Consider the following 27,785-nt stretch of genomic DNA (forward strand, 5'->3'; position numbering starts at 1 on the left):
AAGGAAGTGTTGGTAGAACCTGAGCAAATACCTAAATGCGTAAGCATCTACCTTTAGCTATGTCAAATAAAAGCTTTGTCAATAGTTACAGCATGTTACATTGCTTTGAAAAGCAATGTTTTTCAAAACAAAAGCACTGCTTTTATTTTACCTCCTTCACTACCTCTCTTTCAAGAATTCCCAACCCAACTTCCTCTTACTGCAGGAAAAGAGACAGCTAAGCATATATAGTTCTACCTCTGTGTTGAAAGGACTAATGATACCAGTGCAGCGGAAAGCCAGCCTTGTTTTGGGGTGTATATGCCCTGTTCTTCTGCAGCGTTCCACAAAGCAAGAATCCACTCCTCTCCTATGACAAGTGACAAAGCTTGGATGTATTCAAACTAAGTACATTCCTATGACTGTTTTTTTTAAAGGCCTCCAAGATCTTTTAGTCAGTTTTCTGCTTCACAGAAATATGTAAACCATATCATTCTTCCTATGGAAAATGTCTCCATTTAGCCACTCCATAGCTCCAGAAAATTTTGCAAGACAAGGATAAAAAATACAATTTGCATCTGACAAAGGATCCCAGTCCCCAGGCTAATGAGGGTTTCCCAGATCATGCATGATGGGTGTACAGGCTACGCTCCACCAAGAGGTGCGGCTTTTTATGACTCTTGCTGGAGCCTTCCTCTGTCTCAAAGCTCTGCAGTGGCAGTCAAACAACACTACTGTCCTCAAAGGTCAGAAGCACAAACAGTTTGCTCCTTCTCATCACACATGATTTCCTAAGGTAATTTTTGGAGGAGGAAAAAGGCAAATGAAGACACCCAGGTACACATGAAAAATTACAACTAATTTGTCCTGTTGTATTCAATGGAAATAGACAACACAGAAATTTGGGGAGCACCAAAAGAATCGTAACATTGAAGCTGTGAACAGAGGTAGCTCAGACATGAAGAGCATCAGACAGAAGCCAAGCCCTAGAATGAAAGCCTTCTACATATAGCTAGTTCTTTAAACAGCAAATTACATGTATAATACTGGTCCCAGTACTAGGTAAAGAAGGGGGAAACATTACTAGAAATGCAGAAAGTTAATTGCAAAAAGCAGACTTGTTAACAAACTTGTTTATGCTGAGGGAGAAGAGCAGCCTACAGTCAAATATGGGGGAAGAATAAGCACAGAGCACAGAGGATTTATTTGAAATACTCTGAAATCTATGGGAAGAATTGCTTTACATTAGGATATACAGATCTACTTTAATGAAATTCATTTTCTACAGAAACATCAGTGTGAAGAGATTTTTGTCCATTTTAAAAACAGATTAAAAAAAAAAAGCAGTATGTAACCTTTTGTTAGATAAATCATTCCATCACTAAACCAGCTTTGAAGACTGGTTGCTTCTGCTGAGCACAGCGGGAGTTCTGCCATGGACTGAGAGCCAATGGCCTGTTCCTCAGTGCAGGCTGGAGAAAAGAATGTACATGTGCTGGAGCAGTGTTTGTGAAACATGGTGCTGATTTTAGTGATGACTTTTTCCATGCACCAAGCATGAGATCATGTACAGGGCTGTATTTACATGGTGATGTAATTTTGCAGCAGAAGCTGGAAAAACAACGAGGGTATATTCCACAACTATGCAGCCATGTCATATATATGTTGGCAAGATGAAAATAAGATGTGGGACAACCCTGCCCCAAACTTCTAGACAAGCTTATGTTTTGGCTGCAAAATCAACTCATAACTCTAAAGGGAACTTTCATCAGGCAAACAATTTTGGAGTCAAAGTGCATATGTACTTAATTGAATGCTTACAAAATCACCTTTTGTTTTATACAGATGTTCTGCCAACAAAAGGAAAAACCAGTGATGCCTAACGGATTTAACATCATGGCTCTATTTATGTTGTGATCACATAAGATCAGATGCTCAAATACAATTATTTTCCACGTAGTGTTGTATGATAATGTGGTTACAAACTGTTACACCCACTCATCTTCTGTGGTAGAATCTCACATTTTTTTCCTTAAAAAGGATGCCATGGTGTGTCACTGAGACATAAAACTTGAAAAATAAATTGGTTAACCTTGTTTACATACAGAATGCTATTAGTTATAAATAAATAAAACAGGATTGTTTGATTAACCAGTGAAATTATACATACACTTTTTGGAAAATCTGATCAAGTTTAGTCTGTGGTTGGTTTCTAACTATGCAGGCACAGATCTCTGTATGAATAATATTTAATATAAGATCATAATTGTTCTTCCAGTTCATCCACGTCCATTTGGGAGCTGACCACAATAAAACTGGTGCATCTCTGAACCTCTGCTGCTTTAATAAGAATTGCTTCAGATTAGGAAACTGGCTGAGTCACTGACTAGAAGCAAGAGCAAATCCAGCTATGAACCACGTGTGCCTTCTATCTACAAATAAAGTGAACTGGCAAAATAGCTTTAACAGTATTTTCAATGACAGTAAACTTGGATGTAACCATCAAAATAGTGGCTGAGGATGCTTTAGAGGGACAACAGACAGCTGTGACCAACAGAAGAGTGTCCCAGGACACACGTTTTTCCCTTCTTCTTGCTTGTCAGCTGTTAACTCATTGAATCCTTAGATGAAGGGACACAAATGCAGAACATGCCACAGCCTGGGAATGAGCACAGGATGAGGCAATGCCTCAGAGCAGCTCTTCAGAGTGCTGCAGTACCTGGGTGCACCTTGCATTGAGAAGCTTTATGGATCTCCTCTGTGTGTCAGCAGTTAACTCCCCCACAGACAGCACTACACAGAACTGTGTTTGTTAGCTGGCATTTTGTCAGAGAAAAAAGTAGGAATTGAACTTCACTTTGAGATGCTGCTAAACATTAGTATAAACAATTGGGGGATAAGGAATATTTGCTGTTCGTAGATTTTATTATGAACATATAGATTAAATATTATCATAACAAAAAAAAAAAAAACCAACCCAGACTAGTTAACCCTTTAGAAGGCTAAGTGTCCTAAAACAGTCCCAGAAATCCATTTTATACAGCATCCACTGAGTTGCAAACTCTGTAGAACCACTGCTGTGGTAATTGAAGTCTACAAAACACTGGGATATTCCCTGTCCTCCGTTTTAAACAGAACAGCATTCTGCATCAGGAAACAGTTAGTTTGCACTTTTGTTTATTGCCACAATGAATAAAATGTTCAGCCACAATGAATAAAAAAGATCCCTGTATTCAAATAAAGAATATCAGTTCAAAAATATCAGTTCAGCCCCACTTCCTTTTTTCATTTTCCCAGCAGGCCAGGCTCCTCCTGACTGTTTTAACTGGCTGGAAATTATCAGTGTCAGTCAAGATCCTCTGGGCCTACGGGAAGCTTTGCAAAGAGTAAGAGCTAGAACCAATATTTGTTCTCCAAGTAACATGCAAAACCTTTTTTCAGTTCTTTTATAATGACTGGTTGAAAAGCAGAGTATGTACAAGTTTGTAAAAATCCTTCTGTTTTGAAAATATTAAATTTCAACAACAACAAAGTGGATGGTTGAAGTTTCCAACGTTGCAATTATCAGCTGATGAAAAAAAATAATTGTAAGCAATTCCATTTTTTCCTGACACTCAAAGACAAAAAACTTGAAGTAAAGATGCTCTGAGCTGTATGCTTGAAGAGCATGTGCTTTCCTGTTACAGCATTTTCTCTGCTCCCCATGTTCCTCTGACTAGTGAGTGCTCTCACTGCCGCTCTAGTTCGTGTCAGATGGTGGGATTAGATCCAAGTTATAAAGAAAGGTAGATTTATTCAACATCTATACCAACATACATATTTGTACAGTCCAGACAGCCAACAGTAAGCAGTGGAGTCAATTAAATACGTATTTTTTAATCAGGTAGTTGAAGTAGTGCTAACAGATCCATGCTTTTAGATTTATACATTATCAATTATATACTTGGTATTTCCCCCCTTAAAAATAACTGTGAATAAACACCTGAAAATATGGCAACTAGAAGAAAATATAATCTTAGGATTTTGTTGGAAAAATACAATTTGCAATAAAAAATGTTAATTTCTTCTTACTGAAACAAATAATAAAAATATACTCCCACACAATTTTTTAGCATCCTAGGCATGTAACAAATACTTCTGCAGTAGCAGCCCATCCTTTAAAAAATCTGAATCCCTTACAGTGCTGCATTTTAATTAATATCAAAAAGCACATAAGTCAGTACATTTTTGCTTACTCCTTTGTACATGATAGCCTGTGTCTTGGCAATGTAAGCAAATGCCAGAGCGTGTTGACTAGATAGGAAGTGGTTTACATATAAGTATTCTATATAAGAAAGCAATCTACAAATACTGGCTCTGATCCTAGGCAGGGTCATTGCCTCTTTGTACTATTCCATTGATTCCAGCCAGAATTTACCCAAACAGAGCAAGTCTGGAGGGCCCCTCTTGTAAAGATCACTAAAGCAGAGGAACTTTTATCTTTCCATCTCCCGGTTTTGAGAAAAGGATGGAGGCAAGCTCAAGCTACAGCCTTCTGAACAACCCTTCATCCAAAATGGAGATCAGAAAAGCTTATGGGTGCTGCCTTATTGTGTACTTCCCTTTATGCCTTCTCCTGCTGCCACAGCTTCCCCCCTTGCTCAGGCACATCTTATTCTGATCAAATGGTGTCAACAAGCCCAGATGCTCACAGGTACCCAGAATCAAGCCACTGACATGACCCATTCCCTGGTTTGGAGTCTGCCAAAGACAACACTGCAGATGAGCATGATGTCAGTGGCTAGTGAAACAGAGTTGATTTAAGCTGCTTCTCTCCAAAACTGAATTTCTGTGCTTTTATGAAATCCAAAAGGGGCAAATATCTTTTTTTCAAGATGGATTTTGTGAAATCCAATAAGCACTTTTTCCAGTTCCGAAGTCTTCTTTTTAGTAGTATTTAGCCAGTATTTCTCTTGGTGAAACTGAATTTTCTGTTTCCACAGAGACATTATGCAGAGGAGAACTTCTGAAGAACTTGCATAGACAATATATTTATTTTGAATTTATACTATTTTAGACAGCATATTAATTTCTGTAGAAAAATCAGTTCTGAATTTCATCTCCAGTCTTCAAGATGGGCCAATGCTGTACCATTTAACAACAACTTTTTCAGGATTTCCAATGGTATCTTTCCACTGCTCTACTGCTTCACTGTTGCTGCTATCAGAACTTAACCAGATCTGCATTAAGGAAAAAAAAGAATTAGTTTACCTGATATAACAAAGCCCAGCATTTACTAGTTCCAAATAAATACCATGGAAGTGTAGGACAAGATAAAATGTATAGACTGTGACCAAAGGATAACAGCAACAAATACAGCTCTGCTAGTACTAACATTTTGGCTTTCAGCTGGAGTCTGTGTTTAAATTTAGCCTCTAAAATAGTTTAGAGAACCCAGTACATAATAATATTTCAGTACTTAATAAGATGTTTTAAGTGGAGCATTCCTTGCTGTATTCAAATGCTCATGCTGGGGTCACCCCGGGCAGTGGCGGCTCTGTGTGTCAGACACAGCTGGCTCCAGGCCAGGCAGCAACCGGCACGAGCTGTCCAGCACTTTCATGAGCATTTCCAACTGCACACTCCCACAGCCAGGGCCAAACCTGCATTCCACAGAGGTTACTAACATGCCCATACCACACATAGTCACGTAGTAAGAGTCCGTCTCTTCTCGGTATTCGGTTAGCGGATGGTGGCCATTAAATGAGGAAATGAAGTACAAGTAGGAAAATTTCCCCCTTAACATTATCACCAGCCTCCACTGCCAAAAGAATGCTGCTTCTGCAAGTAGGTAACATTATTTACAGGACTCTATTTCCTCAAGTCTTCCAAGAACGAGTCCTTTTAAGACTTCTGAGAAACCTTGACCATGAAGTACATTTAGCCTATAGTGCTGGGGCATGAGTCCTCAAGAAGTGAGAATAATGTCTTCCAGAATACCATAGACAGCTGATGTTTCATCCACAGAGATTCAATGTACATCTTGCTCGTGATTAAAGACATGCCTGTAAAAGCAGCTTAATCTAAGTATTGTCTGCTTAGAACAGCATCCAATTAAACACCATTCTCTGAAGAACAAAGTTAATAGATCCAGCTATATTCATTTTTTCCAGCTTCCCAGCCAATTGCTCAAAGTACATTTTTCCCTGAGCCATATTTTATGTCTTCATGTGTTATGTGGCAATGTCTGCCTTCATGAGCTGAAACAACCTTTTCCAAAAAACCTCTGAGGAGCACAAGTTTTCCTCCTCCTAAAAATAAAATTCACAATGAAATGTAACTCATCAGATGGAGATTACCTCACATATTGCTAGATGACTGCAAAATCACACTCAGTTATTTCCTCCCCTCCAAGGCAGTACAGCTAAGAATAATAATTTTTTTTTCTTTTCCTATTTAAAATCTAATTCCACCAACAGGAAGATAGGACATGTGCAACATGAGGCTACAAAAAATGGAGGAAATTCACATAGCTCTTGCTGGCACATCATTTCTATATCTTATAGCACATGAGCATCTCCTGTAGCTGCATGTCTTCAGCAGGCACAAAAAACATGACCAGAATAGAACAGAACCATTTTTTGTACCTAAGGACAGCGCAGTCCTCCATCTGACATGGGGTGTTACAGTGGGGTCTCAAAATCAAGTCTATATTATTAATTTATGCATTTATTAAAATTCTGCTACGGCATTTAACTGGGTCAAGAAAAGCACATAGCATTACGAACAACTATGGTTCACTATATCAAGAAGAAGAGAGACAGAAAGTACAGGATGATGGTAAATTAGAACAAGCAGGGGAAGAGGATTGAGAAAATAATGAGACCAGACTACTAAGTTTTATGGTGGTTAAATGAATATGATCACACAAAGGCTTTCAAAGAGGTCCTACAGTACAGGACCTTGTAGCTTATGGAGCTCCTGTGGGTGCTATGTTTTTCTTTAGAAAGCTAAAGGCAACCAGGAGATCCTGTATCTCTTGGAAGGAATCTGTCACATAGTAATACTCCACACAAAACTGACTTTAGGATTTCTTTTTGAAAGAAAAATCAAGCACCAACTCCCATTCTCATGCTAGTGCATGTTTAAGAGCCCAGCACCATTTTTGCTTGGATTATACATAGAAGAGTTTAGTAGAATTTACTATTTGGTTATATGTCACCTCATTTAAAGTATTTTAAAATTCATACCAAGAAACCTGTGGAACTGGATTTTAAGTAGAGGGTATCAGGCTGTTTAGCAGAAACCAACCTGTCCTAGGAAGTGTTTTCTTCTCACTGAACTTCTGCTGTAGAGCTTGATGAGAAAGCTAATTCCTTGTTCTGCTTGGCTAACTGGAAAAACCATTGTTTCTCCCCACTTCACTTGGCCATTAGTGGACTTCAGAAGGCGAGTCTTCTTCTTATAGATGATCCCTTCTGTACTAAACATTCCAACTTTCACAAAGAAATCTAGCACAAAAGGAAAGGAAAAAGGCATAACACACAAAGGGTTACTCACAACACACCCAAAAAGGAGTCAACAAGATCCATATGTATGCTTCAAATTGCATCAATTTCTCAAAAGTCTGGCCAAAAGAACTCTACAATAGCTTTCCTGACCAGTCACATAAACAGAATATGTTCAGTAATATTGGACTGATTAACACAGTATCCAAACAGCAAGTGCAAGCTCATGCTCTTGTATGTCAGGATTAATACTGGGATAAAAATCTTCCAAAATACATAAACACACATCTTCAAACCAAACAAAATGTAATCAAGTAAGGCATCTGGGGAAACAAGCCTTGGCAATGGAAATCTACCACACAATGTCTTAGTCTGAGGTTTGTAAAGAATGTTATGAATTGCCAACCCATTTGAGCAGCAATTTACCTGTTATAAATGCTTTCAGAGAGGAGGCATGAAACAGCTGATGTGACTTACTTGAAGACAGTGGCGTAGATGAAACAGGAAGGTTTTGTGCTTCAAGAATCTGTAACTGTATCCTCCTGTTTATTGCTTGAAAACAAGTTCCTATTTGAAGTTCTGCATGGCACACCTACAAGCAGAAGAATGTTGCCATAACATCTGGATTTAGTTGCTTATAAACTCAGGGAACACAGGAATTTTGTCATATGTTGGGCTCCCACATTTCTATCTGGGATTTCCTGGACAGAAATATAAGCATGTGTTGCATACAGAACCCGCAGATGCACAGTAAATGCGTCTTGCACTTGTCATAGCTGCACTACACGTGCTCCACTGATGAGCTGCTTATGTGTGGTGCACGTGTGGCCCTCGTGGGCTGCAGCCAGGGATAGTGGCCAAATCACCTGGTCCTCAGTTTTCACCTGGTACAGATTCTGCAGTGGTAAGAGCAGACACATGTAGGGGAAACCAGATGTGCCCTTGCAACTTTACTAAATCTGGGTGTGGAAGTGAGAGAGAGTGTAAGCTCCACTGACACAAAACCTTCAGAATTGCCCTCCCACACTTTTGAATTTTGCAATATGGAGATATAAGCAATGGTTTCCATTGATAGAAGGCCCTGTCACTTAATGTCATGGGTTCTTAGGGTGACTGTGTACTGTGTAGTTTCCTGTGCTGTGAAAGTACTCATGTTTTACTTGCCCACACACATACACCACTGCCACACACACAGTGTATGTATCAAGATCACCAGTCTGATTCTTGGATTTTTTTATAGAATTTGTGCCAGTGGCAAAGTTGCACTGAGTCATCCTCTTTGCTCTCCTGTCACACTGTAATGTCCTCAGAACACTGTAAAAGCAGCAGGAAAAGGTCAATGGAGACCCACTTTTCCTGACAGCCTTCATTTAAATGGACTTGCTAGTCTTTGTTGCCTTCAAGTTTTATGCACTTCAATGAACCAAAATGCACTAAGCAAGAGAGCAGCAGGTTAGATAAAGAAAAGTCAGGCCCCAGTTCATCAAAGGGACCCAAATTCTCTTTGTAGCTCAGCCACAAAATTTCTGTGTAACCCTGTGAGGAAGCCACTTCGATGACTCTGAGCTTTGGCTTTCTATTGGCAGAGAGGTTAGGGTTTCCTGCCTCACAGGGCATGAATCCCAGAGTGTCTGGAGGGCTCTTGGATACCATTTTCCTCTGTCACTTTATCTTACTGCTTTTGAAGCAATATGGTTATTCACATTAGAACTAAAAAATGTCAAGTGTAACTTATGTTAGAAATCAAGAGTATCATTCATATTACTCAGACACACTTAAATAAAATTTGCTTTTGAATTGCTAATTCAAGTTTAATTTGGTGAAAATACAAATGTCTAGACACAATCTAGAAAAGAAACAAACAAAGTGAGGGTAGGGGGAAAGGAAATCCCACTGTGAAAACCACCTGCTTCTTATTACACTAATGGAAATGAACTGTCTGAATTATTACTTCACAGCATGCAATCTGAACATTAAATATATGGCTGTCTCTGCAGTTTCATGCCACTGAAGATCTTAGCACTTTTCTTCCATAACAAAAGCAGATTCCATTTGCTCTGAGCTCTTGCTGTGAGTCCTAAGGATCTTCTGATGCTTTTTTGGTCAGAAAAGACAATTACCCGGTGTTCTTTGCTGAACATTTCCCCAGAATGTCCCTCCCTCAAGCTGTGAGCCACGGTGTGGAAGAGCTTGCTCTAGCTCTTTTCCTAGAAACATCTGCAAGTTTATGACCAGAACAGCTATGTGCAGAGTTCAAAAGTCTGCATTTTTTCCCCATCAAAATGCCTTTCTCCAAGGAAGTAGAGTAAAGGGGGGGGAATAAAAAGAATCCCTCTAGTTTTTACTACTGAATTATTTTACTTTCATATCCAGCAATCCCTTCCAGGAGAGATAAGAAGATACTTTCACAGTATTGGCACTTACAGGTGCTTTGGAAGGAGGAGATATATCCAGCCAATGATTGGACTCCTGTGAGCTCAGCTCCCGCAGTGCCAAGGAACATTCTCCAATCGTTTTTTTCCTGGGAGTCTGTGTCTGGATTTTAAATACCAGTCTGACAGCCTGCAGGCTTTGCAGTTTAATGGCAAAAACAAAAGTTTCCATAAATTCAATGTCCTAGAAAGAAAAACAGATGAGTAACATTATCATTTTAAGAGAATCCCACTGTGCCCAAACCTAGAAACGAAGGCATCCTGGCTCTATAGTCATTGCTCCTGACTGCCACTTTAGGTTGCCATGGAAAAGTGTGCTTTAGTGCAAAGTCCACACACACTCACCCCTGTGTTGTCACACCCTGGCTGGGCTGAAGTTTTGGATTATTTTTCACTACCTAACAAGTTGTGGCCATCTCTTCTGGAGCTTTACAACAGCACACACATTGTGATAACAGATTCTCTAACCTTTTGCTACAGTCTCTCCAGCTAATTTTGTTTTCTTTCACCTTTGGCTCACATTATGGGAGATGTATGCTGCTTTACTTTTCACCCCCTTAATATTCCTTTACTGCCACTATCAGGAATCTTGTCTCACATAACCAATTTTTACTATTTTCTGTAGAGACAAAGTGTGAAATTGTCTCCTGCCAAATGAGAGGCAGTACCTCAGCTCCCTTCCCTGGGATGAGTGTGCACCTACAGGTATGCCCAGCCTTCCTCTGGTCCCCACCACGGAGGTGCCACAGCCAGCAGCTCATGGTTCACTGCCCTGTGAGCAAATCTGTCCTGCCAGCTTGTGAGAGAAGGAGGGCAAGACTACAATGCAAGGCAGGATATAGGGGGAGGAAGTGGAATAAGGCTTTTAGTAGGATTTTGAGAAGTTGGGAAAAGTAAAATACACCTGGGCAGTTACCACAGCAAATATGGCACAGGAGTGGATGCTTGGTCTATTTTAAAAATCCATTTACCTGTCGCATTTATTTTTTTGTGGGGAAAAATATTTATCAGTATTTTGCATGCCTCTACTTACATTGCAGCCCTCTTTGACAGAAGATTTGAAATGCACTGGCTTGGGCAGTGTGAGAATTCCCTTGACACAGATACGAGGATTTTCCCCACAGCTAGAAGGCCAGCTCAGGTCTTTGCACTGCAACATTGAAAAAAGTCAGTTTAGACAATGCAAGATTTATCATTTGATGTACTTACAAGGTTTCTGTCTACTCAAAGTTCCCCTGCCTGAAAATTATTCACAGTTCTGGAAGTATATACAACCACCATAACAGTATCACATTGACTGACAAAAAAGCCTCAAGAAGCTACATGTCCTCAAAGTTCTGTTAGGGTTCTGCCCTGAAGGAACTGTTAGATTTAAAGTCATAGAATCACAGAAGTCACTTAAATGGTTCCTCCACAGCTGCTCCCATTTACTGCCTTCAAATTTTCACAGGTAAATGTCCATAGCAGGACCAGCTTATGAGCAGCTCAGCTTTCCAATATGTGCTGAGTAGTTCCTCACTTCACAACCTAAACATATGTTAACATATGTGTAGTAACATCAGGAATATACGCTATTTCTTCTTATTGACTGCAGCAGAACAGAGACTGCAACAAAAAAAAAAAATTAAAGGGGAGGAAGATGCTTTGAAGCCTAGTATTACATTTGACTGAACTTTGTTTATATTAACACTTATAAATAATTTAATTTTTTCCTAAAAGTATTTATTGAAGTAACAGAGACAAATTTTACGACAATTACCACTAAGGATAGTAGAATAGTCATTATTTTAATAAACAACTGACTTATTAATATTTGCTTACATGTAAAACTGTGATCCAAATCTGTTCTACAGAAGAAACATAACACAACTTCACATTCAGTCTTCCAAAGTCTTGTTCATCACCTGATAATGTAATGGTATCTATGGAAGAAAGCCAATTAATATTTTTATAAGTAATGCAGTACCTTAAAAGTTCACTCCAGAAATAAGGGAACTCATTAGTAAGTGGACTGCTTATCTTCACAAACTTCTCTCAAAATAAGTTTGAAATATTTTAACACCGACTTTTCAAGGACAAAATATCCACCAAGTCCAGTAATCTGACCTTCTGCATGGCTAAAGGCCTCCACATTTCATGGAATAGAATAATGTAATCATAGAATATCCTGAGTTGGAAGAGACCTTAAAGGATCATAGAAGTCCAGCTTCTGGCCCTGCACAGAAGACTACACCAAGAATCACACCATGTGCCTGGGTTATCTTTACTGAACTTAATAACTTGTGTTATACAAACAACATTAAGAAAAAAACCAAACATGTTCGTGAGACACCCAGAACACATTTATATCCTATCACTTCCCTTCTTTCACTGTTAAGTTTATAAATTGGTCTCTTGTTTCTCAAATTTCAATTCCAGTCTAGTAAACATTTTACTATTATGCTGTCTCCAAGCCAGAAGAACCACGTAATAACCAGCATTTCTCTGTCATGACTGGAACCAGGTCATTGCCTCAGTCTTCTTTTAGAAGGAGACTGGGTCAAACTTTGACTTGTTGCAGGGTGACTTTTGTGGGGACTTGATTAGTTTTTGAGGGTTTATTTTTCTGTATCTCCACTTCTTAAGCATTCTTTCATAAATAAGGATACTGGGTTTGCATGCAATATTCTAATCTAATTACCAGTGTAATATGGATATTGGATTTCAGGCACCTCACACAGAAAAATACCGATACATGAAAACGGACTAGACCTGGGACCTGGTGCTGCATTCCATCCTAACAAGGTGTCTGTGATTTCCTAGCACACTTGGGTAGTAAATCCAAGAATGAATTTCTCAAAAGCATGAGAACTTCTCACAGTCTCATCTGCTCAGTCTCCAAACGACAGGACAGTGCAAGTCCAAAACTCTTAATTTCAAATTGCCAAGTCATCTCCAGCTGATCTCCCAGTCAGATTCATCTCAAAAAAACCCCAAAAGAACAAAAACATCAACAGCCGAGTAGAAACAGCTTAATGTTTCATGTGCAAAGGGAAATATTTCATTACAAGGTAAACAAACAAAACATTACCCAGACTCCTGTTACTGCCTTGCGAATCCTTCCTGGAAGAAGAACTGCTAGGTACACTGGAGACTGAATCATATCTCTGGGGACAGGAAAAAAGGAATCAATTCAGAGCAACAGATGCAAAATCCAGAAATTATGCCATCAGACAAGATACGATGAAAACTAAATACTCCCATTTTAAATAATTGCCTGATTCCTTACTAGTTTCTTGATCCAGCAGCGTGCAATTACTATTTTGATGCAATGAGCTAACAGAGGACCCATTGGACCAGCAGACATTTTTTTTCTTGCTCATGAATATATACACAACTTCATTGCTATGTAAGACATGATTATTATAGAAGAAATGAATAAACACAGAGGTTTGTGTCAGTGGAATCTTCCAGTGTTCCACTGTTCACCTGATGGGAGAAACCACAAGATGATGAACATGCTGTCTGTCCTGTCCTAACAGCCTACTTGGGTTTCTCAACAGCCCCTCTGGGGCCAGAACAGCAAATGTCAGAGGAGACACCAGGAAAAAGCCTCTTGAAGTTGGTCAAGATGTTGAAATTTCCCCTCCAGTCCTCCCAGTGTACAGTGCAATGCCCTCCAGTGTTTACTCTGGAAACAAATGCAGTGGGAACAGATAGACTGAGTAAGCTGAATTCCCAGGGTAACCCTGGCTCCAAGGGGAGCTCACCTTGATGAACCGGTGAGGGGGGCTCCTCAGATCAAACATCGAACGGCTCACATCGAGGGGTCCAGCCAAAGCACTGGCTCTTAAATCACTAACTAATAAGACAAAAAGAACAATAAAAATCACATCAGCACCACTGCTAGGGAAAAAACTTAACTAAGAATAACTTTCACAAACTGCTGGAAATAATCTGTTCAATCTTACAGATTACAAATGACCAAAATGGTTTAAAGGCAGCATGATCTGCTGTTATCTAATAATGTTTTTCAGGAAGATGGGGATGGGGCAGGGGTGAAGAGATGGTGTCTTTTTCAAAAAATTAAATTTCTAATGAAAAAATGTCAATTTTTATACAGAAAGCTGTCTGTAAAATATTAAAAAACATATGTTGTTTACCAATAATAAGTAGAATTTCAGAAAATCATTAATGAATTTACTTTTCAGTTTGTTTGCGTGAAGTTTTTTTTTAAGATGAAGAGAAGGGGGTTCACATTAAAATTCAAGAATTTAATTTTGTAACTTCCAAATAAATACATTCTGTAGTTCTGAACCCACACACATGAAAAGTATCACAGCACTCACTGTGACAAACTAGGTTTAGAGTTTTGTTTTAATAGTTTATAGATGTATGGAGTTCTAAATTCTGAAACAGCTGTCAAAAAACTCTGGAGGAAAAATTTTAGAACTGTACTCTAGACACTCTAAAAAACATTTCACATGTTTAAACTTACTAAGACTAAACTAGTCAAGTGTTCTCTTTGCTTGAGGAAAAATGGAAAAAGAGATGATGGACTGAAGGGAAGATGTTCAAGACAGTTTAATAAAACCCATTTGGCTCCCACCACAGGTGCTTACAAAGCCTGGTAAAACCATATGTGTTAAAGGCTGCTAAAATTCTACATGTGTTCTGTTCTCTTAAAAAAAATGTATGGAATAGTCTTTTCATGTAGTCTCTATGGTGATTCAGAATTCTTTTAAAACAGAACACAGACTGAGACATTTTCCCCCAGCTGAAAGTAAGAATGCTATACCATTCTAAATAAAACATCTTTAAAAACGCGAGCTTCCAATTTCATGGAGAGCGTGTACCTTTCCTGGAGTGTTGGAGTTTTCTGAATGCATTTGCCTTAGCAATCACAAGCAACAGCTAGTCATTTACTTCAGTCTGAACAGCATTCACTAGAGGACACATACACCAATGAACAGCACAGAAGACAATTTTTACCTAGGTAGCCAAACACTTCCTATCTAAACTTTTACTATCTCGCAGCCCTCCCTCATTCTTGCACACTCAGAAGTGGGGACATTGCTGTAGCTTCAAAAGCAAATGACAAAAAATTGGCATATAGCATCATGCCCCATTTTGCACCTGTTCTTATCATCCGCTCCTGAAGGTTTTTCGGTGCTTTCTCCTCTCCCCATATATGTACTCCTCAGGCACTCCTCCTACCCAACATACTGCCTGGCTTCCTTTTTCTATCTCCCTCGCTCTTCTTACTAGTAGCTGAAATCTCCAGTACTGCATCCTGATCTAGAGCAGAGGCAGCTACAGTATCTCACTTTGCCGATTTCTCTACCTTTGTGTGATGCATACAAGCCTTCTTAAGCCCCTAAAAGACAAAAAGTAACAGTGCAGCTGAAAATTAAGCAGAGCTGGCTCTGCAGATTGATTCACCAACCAAGGAGTGTCGGTAGCGCACCGACCAGCTTGAGAACTGCGATAACCAAACAAGCCTTCTGTAGACTAATGGCTTTTATTCCTCTTACCTATAAACCCTGAAAAGGGGAGGAAGGCAGAGAACCAAGGGTGTGATCCTCCTCACCTGATCCATACAATTTCCTGCTATCTGCTTTTGCTTGGCAGCGCCTGATGAGATCAGGTGAGACACGATGCTCCAGATAGAAGGGGTTGTAGATGTCACAGCCGGGCCACTGGTACACGCCGTGCAGCTCTGCCTTCCGCTCGCCAAACGAGGCTCTGGCTGACTCTGTGAGGCACAACAAACAGCAAATGCAAGAGTTCCAGACATAACACATGCTGCCTGGCTTCATAAGGCAGGCAGAGTGCCTTCAGGGCAAAGGACAAAATATTTCAGTATTATCTACTCTGGGTAAAAGGGAAAAAAAAGAAAAAGAAAACACACATTCACATTATGTCAGGTTTCCACGGTGTGTGAGCAAACACTGAAATTAAATTGGCCATAAAAAACTATGCATACCCTCTCTTGGGGTTTTGCAGTAAATGCCTAAGTAGTTAGAGAAGGTTTCAAAGACAGACAGCAAGACAGAAGTTAACAGGAAAAGTAGCACTCTGTGTATAGAAAACCTCCAAATTATTTAGTTACCTACCCCCAGCATGTTCTTACTGAACTAATGGTTCCCCAGACCTTCAGGAAGATCTTGTACAGAAAGATAATGCAGCTTGTGACCACAGTCTCCTTATCTACTTTCCATAGCAAGTCTGTCCATGATAAAATCACTAGTCCAAAATTACCTGAATTGTGGGCTGAGGGATAAGTAGACATATCTGAGACTGCTTGAATCCCACTCCTTTACTCAGCTCATAATAATTTCAGGAAAAACATGTATGCCTCGGTCAGCAAAACAGTGAGGAACACTGCTGTAGTGTTCTTTACTGTCTGGACTGAAAGAAGCCATATGTAACAGCACATTAGAGAATGGCATGACCTGGATTCTGCCAAACTCTGCTATTTGCTTCCTTCTCTTCCCCTCTCTGGATTTCAACCTGCATGTGTTAGTAAAGTAAAAACTTAAACACTGAGATGGAACATGGGTAGTGATAAAGCAAGAACTCAAGCAAAATGGGCTTGAGCATGATGTAAATCAGGATGAACACTAAAAGTGAGGCCACAAAGAATTGCTACAGATGATGGAAAATCCGGTGTTCCAGACCAGGAGCACTTCTTCTTGCGAGCTTACTTCTGTGAGAGCATGAGACACACTGCAGTGAGCACTGAAGAGAAAGGCTGCCAGAACTTAATTGCTTTCAGAAAGTTGCCAAGAGCTAACACTGAGCATGTCCTGTTTCACTAAAGGAAAATGGCCAGACATGCACAGAAAATGGTGAGGAACTGAGAGCAGCACTTGGACTTCTACAGATATTTAATAACAGTCTAAGGAAAAAGGACTCTGAATACATTTTTTGAGTATGCTGGTGCTCTGGCTAATGAGAAAAAAGAACAACAGCACACTTCACTCTATTTAGTAAATCTCCCTTAAAAGTAAACACTGCATTTTTAAGCACAACTTTATGCAGCTTAAAGCTGTACTTAAAAAAAAATAGTATTTATATTTGGAAAGAGAAATGAAAGTTGCCTACTTGATATAAGAGTCACTTTTCAAATATTTGTTCAAAAATTTAAAATAGTTGCTCAAGAGTCAGGTCATCCTGCCAGAAGATCTAACAGCTTGTAGCCTAAAGGACCACTCTGTACAACAGGTCACTCAAATTATCAGGAAGCAGAATTCTCAATGTAGACAAGTCACTGACTGTTAAGATTGTGTAAGAACAGCATGAACAAGGAAAACATTCATCTAAAGGCTGTTAGACACATCTTCCTTCTCTCTGGAGAACATCCATGCCTCAGAGCCCTTGATGAACTTCTCTGTACTGTATCTTGAGGATGAGATTGGACTAAGCAAGGCAGAGCCTAAACCCAGATCCAGTAAGAAAGGGGATAATCAGGAGCATGTCCTGCTTTTCCATGGCATATCCAACCACAGACTTACAAGAACTAGCTACTGAAACAGCAGGCAACTGGGGAGATCAGGCTCAGAGATGAGGGGGCCTCACATGTTCTACTTCTTCAGCTGCCTGTTAATGGCTGCTGACATGCCAAATGAAGCCCACTAGAAGATGGGGCACAGAATGCAGTCTGTACTGACTTAGCTTGGCCATGGTGCCAGTGGTACGTGCAGCAGTGGGTGGGGAAGAAGTTTGGTAACAGCTCTGCAAGAGCAGGAAAGAAGCAACAGCAGGGACCTAGGGAAAAGAAGAGGGAAGGGTGGGAATAAAACCCCACAAACACAAAAAAGTTAGGTAGTACTGCATTAGTTGTTATGCAACATATGATTGCCTTCTTTCAGTTACTCAGGCTTTTCACCTTCAGAAAGGAAATAAAGTCACATGGGGCTAAGAACACGCCACCAACTTATCATGTCCTTGAGGCAAAGCAGTCCTAGAGAAAACAACTGATCGGGTATGTCTCTGTGCCAAAATTTTCCCTTAGCTAATTCTCTGCATCTCCTGGCAGGACTAAAAGCCTAACAGTAGCATATGCTCTGTAACTCACATTAGTGGGACAGAATCCTATTCTTTTTAAATGCCACTGTGTCTAAATTGCACGTACCTCATTTTGGCAGTTTGAGTATGGGAGTAACAGAGGATGAAGTACAAGATTGTTGTGATGCAGAAAAGAAATAGTATCATATGAAACCTCATAACAGGGGATCTGTGCCCCCTGGCCTCCCAAAAAACAGCAAAGGGAGCAGGAAATAATAGGGACAAAAAATTCTGCCAGATAGTAGCACCTGCCATCTACTGGCAAAATTTGAAAAGGAAAATGTATTAGTATGTTAAAACATACCAGAATATTAACCATGAAAGCCAGAACACCCTCCTCCTTTTACTTGAGAGATATGGATACTGGCAATATGTTAGGTCTTTCCTTGTCTCCACTAAATTCAATAAATTCTTTCAAAGATTCCATTTCTTTTAAGCATCTTCCAGTACTTTTGAATAGGAGCACTGGTGTGCAATCATCCCATTCAGTTTTATTCATACAACATCACAGAGATTCATAGTTGGATGACATACTTCCCAAAACCTCTCTGGGTGTCCAGAGAGAAAAGAAACAAGCTCCTCATTCTCCCCAGGGACGTGGTCACAGCAGAAGCCTGACAGAGCTCAAGTGTTTGGACAATGCTCTCAGGCACATGGAGTGACTCATGGGGTGTCCTGTGCAGGGCCAGGAGCTGGATTTGATGATCCTTGTGTGTCCCTTCCAACTCAGCATAATCTATGATCCTTTGAAACAAGACCAGGATTCCAGCAAAGTTCTGCAAACACTTTTTCAGTAGGAATACTTAATATTCAAGGTTCAGCAGAAGCTAAACCACAATTTCAGCAATACTGTCTGTATTTTACCTTTAATCCCTCCAGCACGCGAGATACCAGGAAGGTTCTTTGGCTGTACATAAGCCATTCTGAACGGAGGGACCACAAATGGCACCTCCTGGCCATCCAGGGGCAGTTTAGAAAGCAAATAATCCTCGGAACAGCCAACTTGACGCTTCACTGACACAGAAGACAATGGAGGCTGCTCTACAATAGTTGGCTTGCTTGCAGCTACTGCTTCAGATTCCTGCACCATGGAAACTGCTAAAAATAAAGAGCAAGACAGACAGTACACATGTGCATTAATTTTTGAACAATACTATGAACAGATCTCTTTTATTTAATAGTATCTCTGCTTGATACTTTACTTAACAGCTGCTAGTATTCAGTTTTACAGCATTCAGGACTAGCATCAGGAAAAGATATTCATCCTCCTGACACCTGTACTGATCCAAACTCTTTGTTGCCCAAGCTTCTATATTTACAGCTACCTTCTTAAGTGAATTTGCAAAAGAGCGACACTTGTAGCATAGATGAGTTCTTCAAACAAATAAGACACCAAACAAAAACCTAACAGAGTTAAAAATACCAAGATTAAAAAAAACCAAAAAGCATTCCAATTCTCAGAGTTTGAAATATATAAGACCTTTACACAACCTTGGGTAAAAAAGCTGGCTTTTTTGGACACTATTCTAGACTGCAAAGAGCAGACTTCAGACAACTGTTATTTCTCAGTTCCAATTCATAATATTAACAAGCATGGGTTCAATCTCCAAGTGGAGGTACGGAAAGAATTTTGGATGTTGTAAGAGAAATCAAATTTATCAGGGGTAACACAGTCATTCTATTAATGGGAAATCTCATCACTAATGCAGCAAAACATTTATTAAACCCTCATTATGTCAGAACTCACGATCATTTTTTTCCTTGTCCACGCAGAAACACAATTTACAGCAGGTTTTTATACATTCTGTTGCCATTGTTTTCAGTGTTATAATTTAGAGGGGACCTCAATCAGCAATCCAGTGCAGCTATCAGACCTGAAAAACACAATAAAACAAAGCATAGTAGATGGGAGTAAGTAAAATCAGAATGCAGTATTATCAGGTATTTAATATGTAGTTGCTTTTTGTACACAGTCCCAGGATCAATCAGAGAGTTACTTCAGTCATAAAAGGATTAGAGCCATCAGATTTCTCTGACTGAAAAAAATCACTTTTATATAAAAGCACAAGGAAAGAGGCAGTTTTAACATATGGCATTCAAATACTTTCAGTAATCCATCCAGACAGGTCCCTGTCTTTTGGGAACACTAAAATTCTCCTCATATTTGTGTGTGCCACTGGGCTTTGGAGTTTACTCAGCTTTATAACTGTTTTGACATGGTATTGTCAAGCCATTTGCAAGATGTGTTTTTAATTCTGTTTCCCTTGTTCATGTTCCTCCTATCCTCTTTCACTCCCCTACTATTTTCAAATACATCTATACATGTTTACATTTTTCACTTGACATACTCTATACTTTTAACTTGAAAACAGGCTTTATGAATGATGCCAAAATTGCCTTCTTTGAGAAGCTACTGCTTTCTCATAATTGTATACACATGAAACTGAAGACCTGGTTTATTATATAATTGTTTGCTGTGCACACAGAAATAAAGCACGCTGACTTTCAGCAAAATAGGAGGCATGTAATCTACAAAAGAATGAGAACAAGTCTCTAACAGCTGCTTAACATTATAAGAACTTTATGACAATGCTAACTGGCCTCATTTAAATGTCTTTATTCATATCCTTATGTTCTCTTTTCAGAGAGACACAGACAGCTGTGCTGCCTCCTGTCCAAAACTTTAGCTAAGTCTAGTCCTTTTACATCCACCTACAGTACACAAGGTTCTTAGGAGAGCATATCCAAGACACAATTCTACCTCAATGAAGATGAGAAGACACCAAACAGAACATGAACGTAGGTTGAAGGGATGAGGAAGACAAGTAAGATAGAGGGGGAAAGCATGGGGAAAATACGCAGTTTTACCAAAAAATGAAAAATGGACATGTTTGCTCAGTTATTTCAATTGCAAGAAATTTCAAAAGCATCTGTGCACCAACACAGAAACCATTCCCACTGCATCTTGAACAGTGCCATCATATTCTTTGTACGGTCAAAGACAGCTAGAGAATCACAAAAAGTCTATGGAAATAAATGTAATAACCCCCAAATTTTTCTTGCATTAAAAGCCCCTCAAATTCTGTAGATGTCAAGTGAAGATGGTAAGCTATGGACACTTCCTCTAACTCAAACACCATTACTTTGCACAGAATCCCTCTCTCAGTACTTGCCTTCATCTTAAAATTGCCCATGAGTGTGAGTACAGCAAGAGATCTGCATCAAAAATCTTCAGAGGCAATGCCACCAGAACCTACTCTGCATCTTTACAGAAGCATGAAAAGAGGCATGAGAATTTCTCATTAAATTCTCCATGGTTCAAATGATCAGACTTTCACTGCTGCTCCTCCCTTGGAGTCATACTCATGATAGCCAAGGCTGCTAATTTACTTTGGGTTCCCCTGCAGTGATTTTCCTTCCCAGCTGTTATCAGTATACAGCTGGAGTTAATATGCTTCACTCTTGTTCACCATGTTTAAACTGGACTGAAACAGCTGCTCTGTTTGCTCTAAGCTTTGCAACAATGGTATCTAAGCCTCAGTGGCAGTTTGCACAGGCAAAACTGACTTTTATCTCAAAATGTCCAGATAGAATTTATTCGCTACTGCTGGTGAAGAAACCAAAATGTTAGTACTGTCCTACTTTCTAGCGACATAAAGTAGAAAAATTCATTTTTCTGCATCAGAGAAAATTCAGTTCATGGTAGGGGATTGTTTAGCTGGAACAATTAATGTGAGCAAAGAAACAAATGGAAATCATCTGTCACAAGCAGCTGCCTTTCCTTCACAGGGGTGAGTGCCTTACCTAGAAAGAAAGGGCTTCTGTGGGTATTGAGGATTTAACAGTCATAATGCACTTCTCCACCTCCTGTCTCCTATCATTAAAAAAGACCAAAAAGACCATGTTTTTCACAGTAATGCTAAGTCAGCTGTGATAGCCTTTAACCAGTACATTTTGCCCCATTTATCAATATGCAAATGTTCATACATTTTTCTTCTATCTAAAGACAAATATAAAGCAATTCATTACTGCCTACTGTACAGAAGAGTTAGGATTGCAGATTGCTCTTTAGCAATAGGCAAGGCAATATCAATAGTGAATGGCAAAGTATATAGACACACATTCTTAGAGCCTCCATTTCAGTTTTAGCTTAATTACAGGAGTCTGAGAAGAAAGTTCCATGACTAAGAGACTAGAGCACTGTTTACACTTCTTTAAGCTTACAAATGTAATGGTTTCAGTGACAAACCTCGCACTTGGGTCCCAAGCCTTGCACCACAGCCATATTACAAAAAAAGGACTGCATTTGCTGAGGGACAGGCCGTTTAGACACAGTGCTCCCTCATTCTGCTTACAGCACTTTATGGAATCAGTAACATGGATGGTCTCAATTACTTTTAAAAGTTTTAATTCACTTAATTAAACTAGCATGATAAATATTGTTGGTTTTTTGTTTGAGCAATCCTGGCAGTAAATTAGATGGCTTGGCTCCCACTTCATATATTTTCTTGTATCTGTATTTTCCAAGCTGCCTACAGTTATTTATACAACTTTCACTGCATGCAAAAGTTTTCTCTTAACCATGTGGGAGAGAAAGAAATTTAGCAGGTTCTGTTGTATATTTTATTAACTGAAAATAAACAAAAACATTGCAGAGGACTAAGCAAGTATTTAATGATCTTGACAGAAGTTGACATTTCTATCAAAGGTTAAACTTATCCCACATGCCAGATCCTTTTTGCTGGCGCTTGCTACCCAAAAATCCTCAGCATATAATTTAACAGTTGTTAAATGTTGTACTAACACGAATTTATCTGGGAATATATTTATGAAATAAACCAGAAGAGACATCTGTTAGTGCACCACCAAATCCCAAAGAATTACTGACTTCCCAGCAATGTCTTCCATTTCAACAAGACTCCTTGACTTTCTACTTTACTTTTTGGGGTCAGTTTTTGTTAGACAATATGCACATAACAAGGATCCTCAATTTCTGAGATTCTAGACTAACAAAAGGAGGGGGAAAAGAGAATTTGCCCTCATTTTCAGACAAATAAACAGAGAGAAATCACTTTGCAGAAGAGGGAACTGAACCCACATCTTGTCACTTGTGTGTCAAATTTTCTCTTTCTTGGTGTTTTTCACCAAATTCAATAAGCCATTTCATTTCTCTCTTCCCAGTACCAAGCCAAAGTCAGATAAGCAAATGAAACTCAGCAAGAGTACTTCCACACTAAGGCAAAAAGAGAGCCAACCTTATTACAACATCCTGGAAACAGCAGTTTAAAACCTAACCACACACATACACTGAGCCTAGAGAATTATAATAACTATTATTTTAATGGGTTTAGATGGAAAACATAAATTATCTTAATGATTTCCAGATTCCTCTGATAGAAATTTTGACTGAGCTAAAATCAGATAAACAGAGTATCAAAGACTTTAGCTCCAAATGCCTCCAGAACAATTACAAGACAGAGATGTTTGGAGAAGAAAGTAAATATTTTCAACAACTCATTAAATAAAAAGAACATGATAGAAAACGGATGATAGCAATATTAAATATTAAAAGCGGAAAGCAGTCTGAAAAGGAATGTCAGGTCTTTACTGCCTTATGAGGAAAGGGTGTTTTGCAACAAGACTGCAGGTTGCCAATGAATTTTACTGCATTTAGTCACAGCTCTGCTCCATAGGAGTTGAACAGGTAACACATTTATAACTACACAATAGAAACAAAGGTGAAACAACTGTTCTCAAACAGGGAAAGCGGGCTAAGCCAATGGTTTCAAACATTTTGAGATTTATTGCCAGTCATAAATGTATATAATGCATTCTCAGATCTGCATTTTAGAAACATACCACAGCAAATTTCTAGTAGCAGTAAGTCCTCACACAGCAGGATGTGTAAAACAAAATACCCAGAAAAAAGGGATTATCATAAATCACAGCTCCAGGACCCCCAAAGGAGCCAGGACACTTTGCAACATATGATGATCTGCCCTCTGAAGAAAGTGAGCTCAAGCTTGCTAGTTCACACCTCAGCCAAACACCTCATTTCTGATACCTCCTCTGCTACCTGTTTATGCTGCCCTATGACTTTCTGCCTTTTGGATCCACAAGATGCAGTCAGTCCCAGGCATATAAATTCTTCAGAGAGCATAACAGCACCAGCTCAGCTCTCCAGATGTTTTACAGAAGCACAGCACAGCAAAAGCTGCTTCTGATGTAGGTCAGATGGATTATCTTTTGATGGTGCAGATGCTGCTCCAGGCTTAATTTTCCACAGCCAGCTGTTTTGTGGTTTTGCTTCTGGGGGAGAGTGTCTGGGAGCTGTGCACCCCTCTCAGCACAGCTCTTCACCTGAAGAGAGGTGGCTGATGGCCACCATGTCTCAAAACCAGCCAGCCCTAGTAAAACAGCCTAAATGGGTTTGAGACATTTGCCTCCAGGTATTTTGCTACTACAGCAGCAAGGACAGCACATGTACCCACACACACTTACCAAAAACATAATGTTCACAGTTAAAAAAAAAAATAAAAATACTGGTTTTGTGGGGACTGTATGCAGGTCTGACTTGTACTGCCCACACAGGAGAGACTGGTACTTCAAGGGGGCCTGAGCATGTGAAAATAGAGGACACAGCTTTCATTCCTATTCATTATCAACTTGAACAGTAGCAGGATGTCTGCAGGAATTGCAAAAAATGGAAACAAAAAATGTCATGCCAACACACACCTACCAGGTGCATGATAAGAAGCTCCTTTCTATACCTATTTCTGGAAGTGATATTTGCAGTAACCAGTGGGTGGGTGTGTGAATACATACACCCCCCCTTCTCTGCTTGTAGCCATAACTCTTGCAAGAGCGTGAAAGCTCTGGAAATTTGCATGCAGAGATTATTCCACTTCTTCTGCCTTCCAAGGAAATTAAGATAATGGGAGGCTTTCTCTTTTTTTGTGACTGGAAAAAAAAAGGGATTTCATCCTGAAAGCAGCAGATCTCAAAGAAGATGCTGAAATTACACAACAGAAAAAGAGAAGTTATGAGGCTTTTGAAGGACACAACCAGAAATACATTCTTGTGAGAGACATGTTACAAACAGTTCAACAGAAACATAATGAAGAGATGCAAAACTCTCCCAGTCCAGCAAATGAAAAAAAGAGTGTAATTGCATATTTAAAACTGAAGAGAAGACCATGCATCATTAACCTAGTTTAGCTGATGGAGATTTTATGACAGACCATTGCACAGCCTGCCTTGGGCAAAGAGGCTGCCAGTGTTTGAGCAGTTATGCAGTGGAATCAGGTAACAGAAATAGATGGTAAAGTCACACTCCATGATGCAAACAAACCACCAACTGCTCAGGAAGCATCTTCCCACACTGGTAAATGATGACACAGCATCACATCAGGGGAAGTTTTACAAGCTCCTCTCACTGATCACAAAAACAGGAAACTGAATGGAACAGATCACGGGTCTGAACTGTCACGGTCCTGTGCTGCAACCTCCTCTCATTCACTTACAGCTTGCTAAAGCAGAATTTTGCTTTTGAAGACCAGAAGGCCCATTATGAGCCCATGTCCCATTCCCCTCAGCTTCTGACACCAGTGGATTTCAACAAGTTATGCCTGCACTAGACTCAGCAACTTTAGCAGAAAGACATGTTTTTATTTCAGAAAATATTACAATAACTAATTTCCTTCACTACTAATATTTTAACTATCACCAGGAACTATCTACCTCAGCCTCAAAATATCACAAGATAATCTAAGGTGAGAAAATATTTCATTTAATAACACTTGTAAAAACAAGCTTGCTCTTGTTCTCATAGCACTATTGACATTCCAAACCAGTCCACTATTGGCTCTGCATCCTTCTGACTGTATTTTGAGCAAGTCAAAAAGATGAGGAAGGTGGGAGCCTGCAGACAGCATCTCCACACTCCCTTTGGTGACTGCCATAGCATTCAGGCAAGATATTGCTTGCTGGGTTCTCTACAGGTAACAGTTGTAAGCAAAGTTTAAAACTCTTGTAATCAGCAGGAGTGCTTAATATGTCACTGCTATCACCCAGGATGTGACAACTGTACAAAAATATTACTCAACTTCAGCAAGCTTCTTTCGAGGGAAAGAAAACCACCTCAGATGTCAGTTCTTAGCTTAGGTGTTGTCATAGCACTAAAAGCAGAGCTCACTGTGAGCCCATGAGCTGCTCTGCATCTTCTCCTGCCCATGAGGTCCAGCTCTAATTGTGCCAGGGCAGAAACTTCTCCTAGAGCAGCCACATCTTCCCACATGCACTTTTGAAGGAACATACTGTGTCCCACTCCAGCTTTGCCTTCTCTTTCCAGCTTCTCTGCCCAGACAAAGATGATCTAATGTATGTCTCTCTTCGTGCAGGCCCTGAGCTGAACCCTAAAGATCACTTGTGCAATCTAGCTGTGGTCTCATTCAGCTCAGCAACTGCTTCTTCCCAGGGCTCCAGTCTGGAGGAGGCCAAAAGGCTTTCAGCACATCTGCACACGCAGCCCAGGCACAGAGCACCAGAGCACATCACAAAGAAGAACTAATTGCTCCTGCCTACTTCCCCTAAGAAAAATAAAGCTGAGCAGGTGTGTGTGCTTGAGCTATTGTGCTACAGGAACAACTGCTTCTGCTTTTCAGGCACCCCTTGGAGAAGGGGAACAAACCCTGGCACGAGTACAGGATCCAAAGTTGTCCTTCTGACAGGGGTCCCAGGGACTCCCTGCCTCTGGTTTAGCACTACAGCCTTGCACCTGCAGCCCTCAAATGTAGACCTAATCCAATCCTACCCCAGTATGCAAAACATTAATAATATAATTTACAAGTGCCAAAAGAAAAAATTCCGTAAATCTGAACCAGTTTTTCTTGTGTGAGATTTATATTTGAATTAAGAAGGAAACATTATAAATCTATCCCATGACAAAGCTTAAAACTTTGGATTTTAATACGCTGAATCCCCTCTGCTCTGGGCTGTAAAAGTTGATATAATGTTTCTTCCTAATGTTGCATTAGGCAAGCAACCAATTCATCCAATTACTGATCTGACAACACTGTTCCTGCGAACAGAAGATAAATTCACTGACTTGGACAAGAATGTACAATATTGTATGTATTGGGGCAGTAAACAAAAGAATAAATCCATTATGTTGGACTGCAGACCTTTCTGGATTCAGATGGAAAACGGCAAAGCAAGAGTTGAAGTCAGGACACCAGAAAAGAAAGCTGAAGAGACTAAAATATCTGTAAAAAAAGAACTTGGCTTCTGATGAGAACATGGAAAGAATTCAACATAAGATAAGTCCTTTGCTCTAAGCAGATTAGGAACAAATCACAACAATCACCAATTGTTACTTTATAATCTAACTTAAAACTTAAGACTTTCTTTATGTATTCTGTGTCAGGTTTTAATCCAATTTTTTCTCTTTCTGCCGTTAATGCCAAGAAGCCATGAAAATAGAACTGTCAGCAGTCCTTCTATAGTTCTGATACCAAACAAAACTGGAAACATCTGGATTCATTTTTCAACAAGACAGCCAAGAAGAAGGTATTTTAGGCAAGAGCATCTGCCTGTGGAGTTCCCTAACATGGCTAAATGTGTCTAGTTTTGAAAAGATGGCCCTTGGAAACCAACTCAATGCAACACTGAAAAAGAGCATTAAATGGCATTCAGGATTCCTCAGCTGCTGCCATGACCACAGAGCCATACAGAAAACACATGGATACACATATACCATCCAGACAGCTAATGCAAACAGCTCTTCTGTATATTTGGGGGGGAAAAAAAAGAAGAAAAGAAAGAAGGAAACCCAAGCAGT

The 27,785-nt window shown here is 39.7% G+C and overlaps 1 protein-coding gene across 1 annotated transcript in view; it reads right to left on the reverse strand.

Moving 5' to 3' along the window:
* Positions 1-5,087: 5,087 nt before the first annotated feature.
* TC2N (tandem C2 domains, nuclear) overlaps positions 5,088-27,785 on the reverse strand; it is a 28,384-nt gene continuing 5,686 nt past the window's right edge. Inside the window, exons 2-12 of the mRNA XM_030949270.1 lie at positions 19,695-19,821; positions 18,812-19,042; positions 15,468-15,632; positions 13,648-13,739; positions 12,969-13,044; positions 11,720-11,820; positions 10,932-11,048; positions 9,891-10,082; positions 7,944-8,058; positions 7,270-7,469; positions 5,088-5,198 (exon numbers count right to left, since the gene is read on the reverse strand). Coding sequence (XP_030805130.1) covers positions 5,088-5,198; positions 7,270-7,469; positions 7,944-8,058; positions 9,891-10,082; positions 10,932-11,048; positions 11,720-11,820; positions 12,969-13,044; positions 13,648-13,739; positions 15,468-15,632; positions 18,812-19,042; positions 19,695-19,761 — 1,467 coding nt within the window. The 5' untranslated portion in view covers positions 19,762-19,821. The remainder of the gene's footprint in view (positions 5,199-7,269; positions 7,470-7,943; positions 8,059-9,890; positions 10,083-10,931; positions 11,049-11,719; positions 11,821-12,968; positions 13,045-13,647; positions 13,740-15,467; positions 15,633-18,811; positions 19,043-19,694; positions 19,822-27,785) is intronic.

The sequence above is a fragment of the Camarhynchus parvulus genome, chromosome 5, assembly GCF_901933205.1.
Source record: "Camarhynchus parvulus chromosome 5, STF_HiC, whole genome shotgun sequence".
NCBI lineage: Eukaryota > Metazoa > Chordata > Aves > Passeriformes > Thraupidae > Camarhynchus > Camarhynchus parvulus.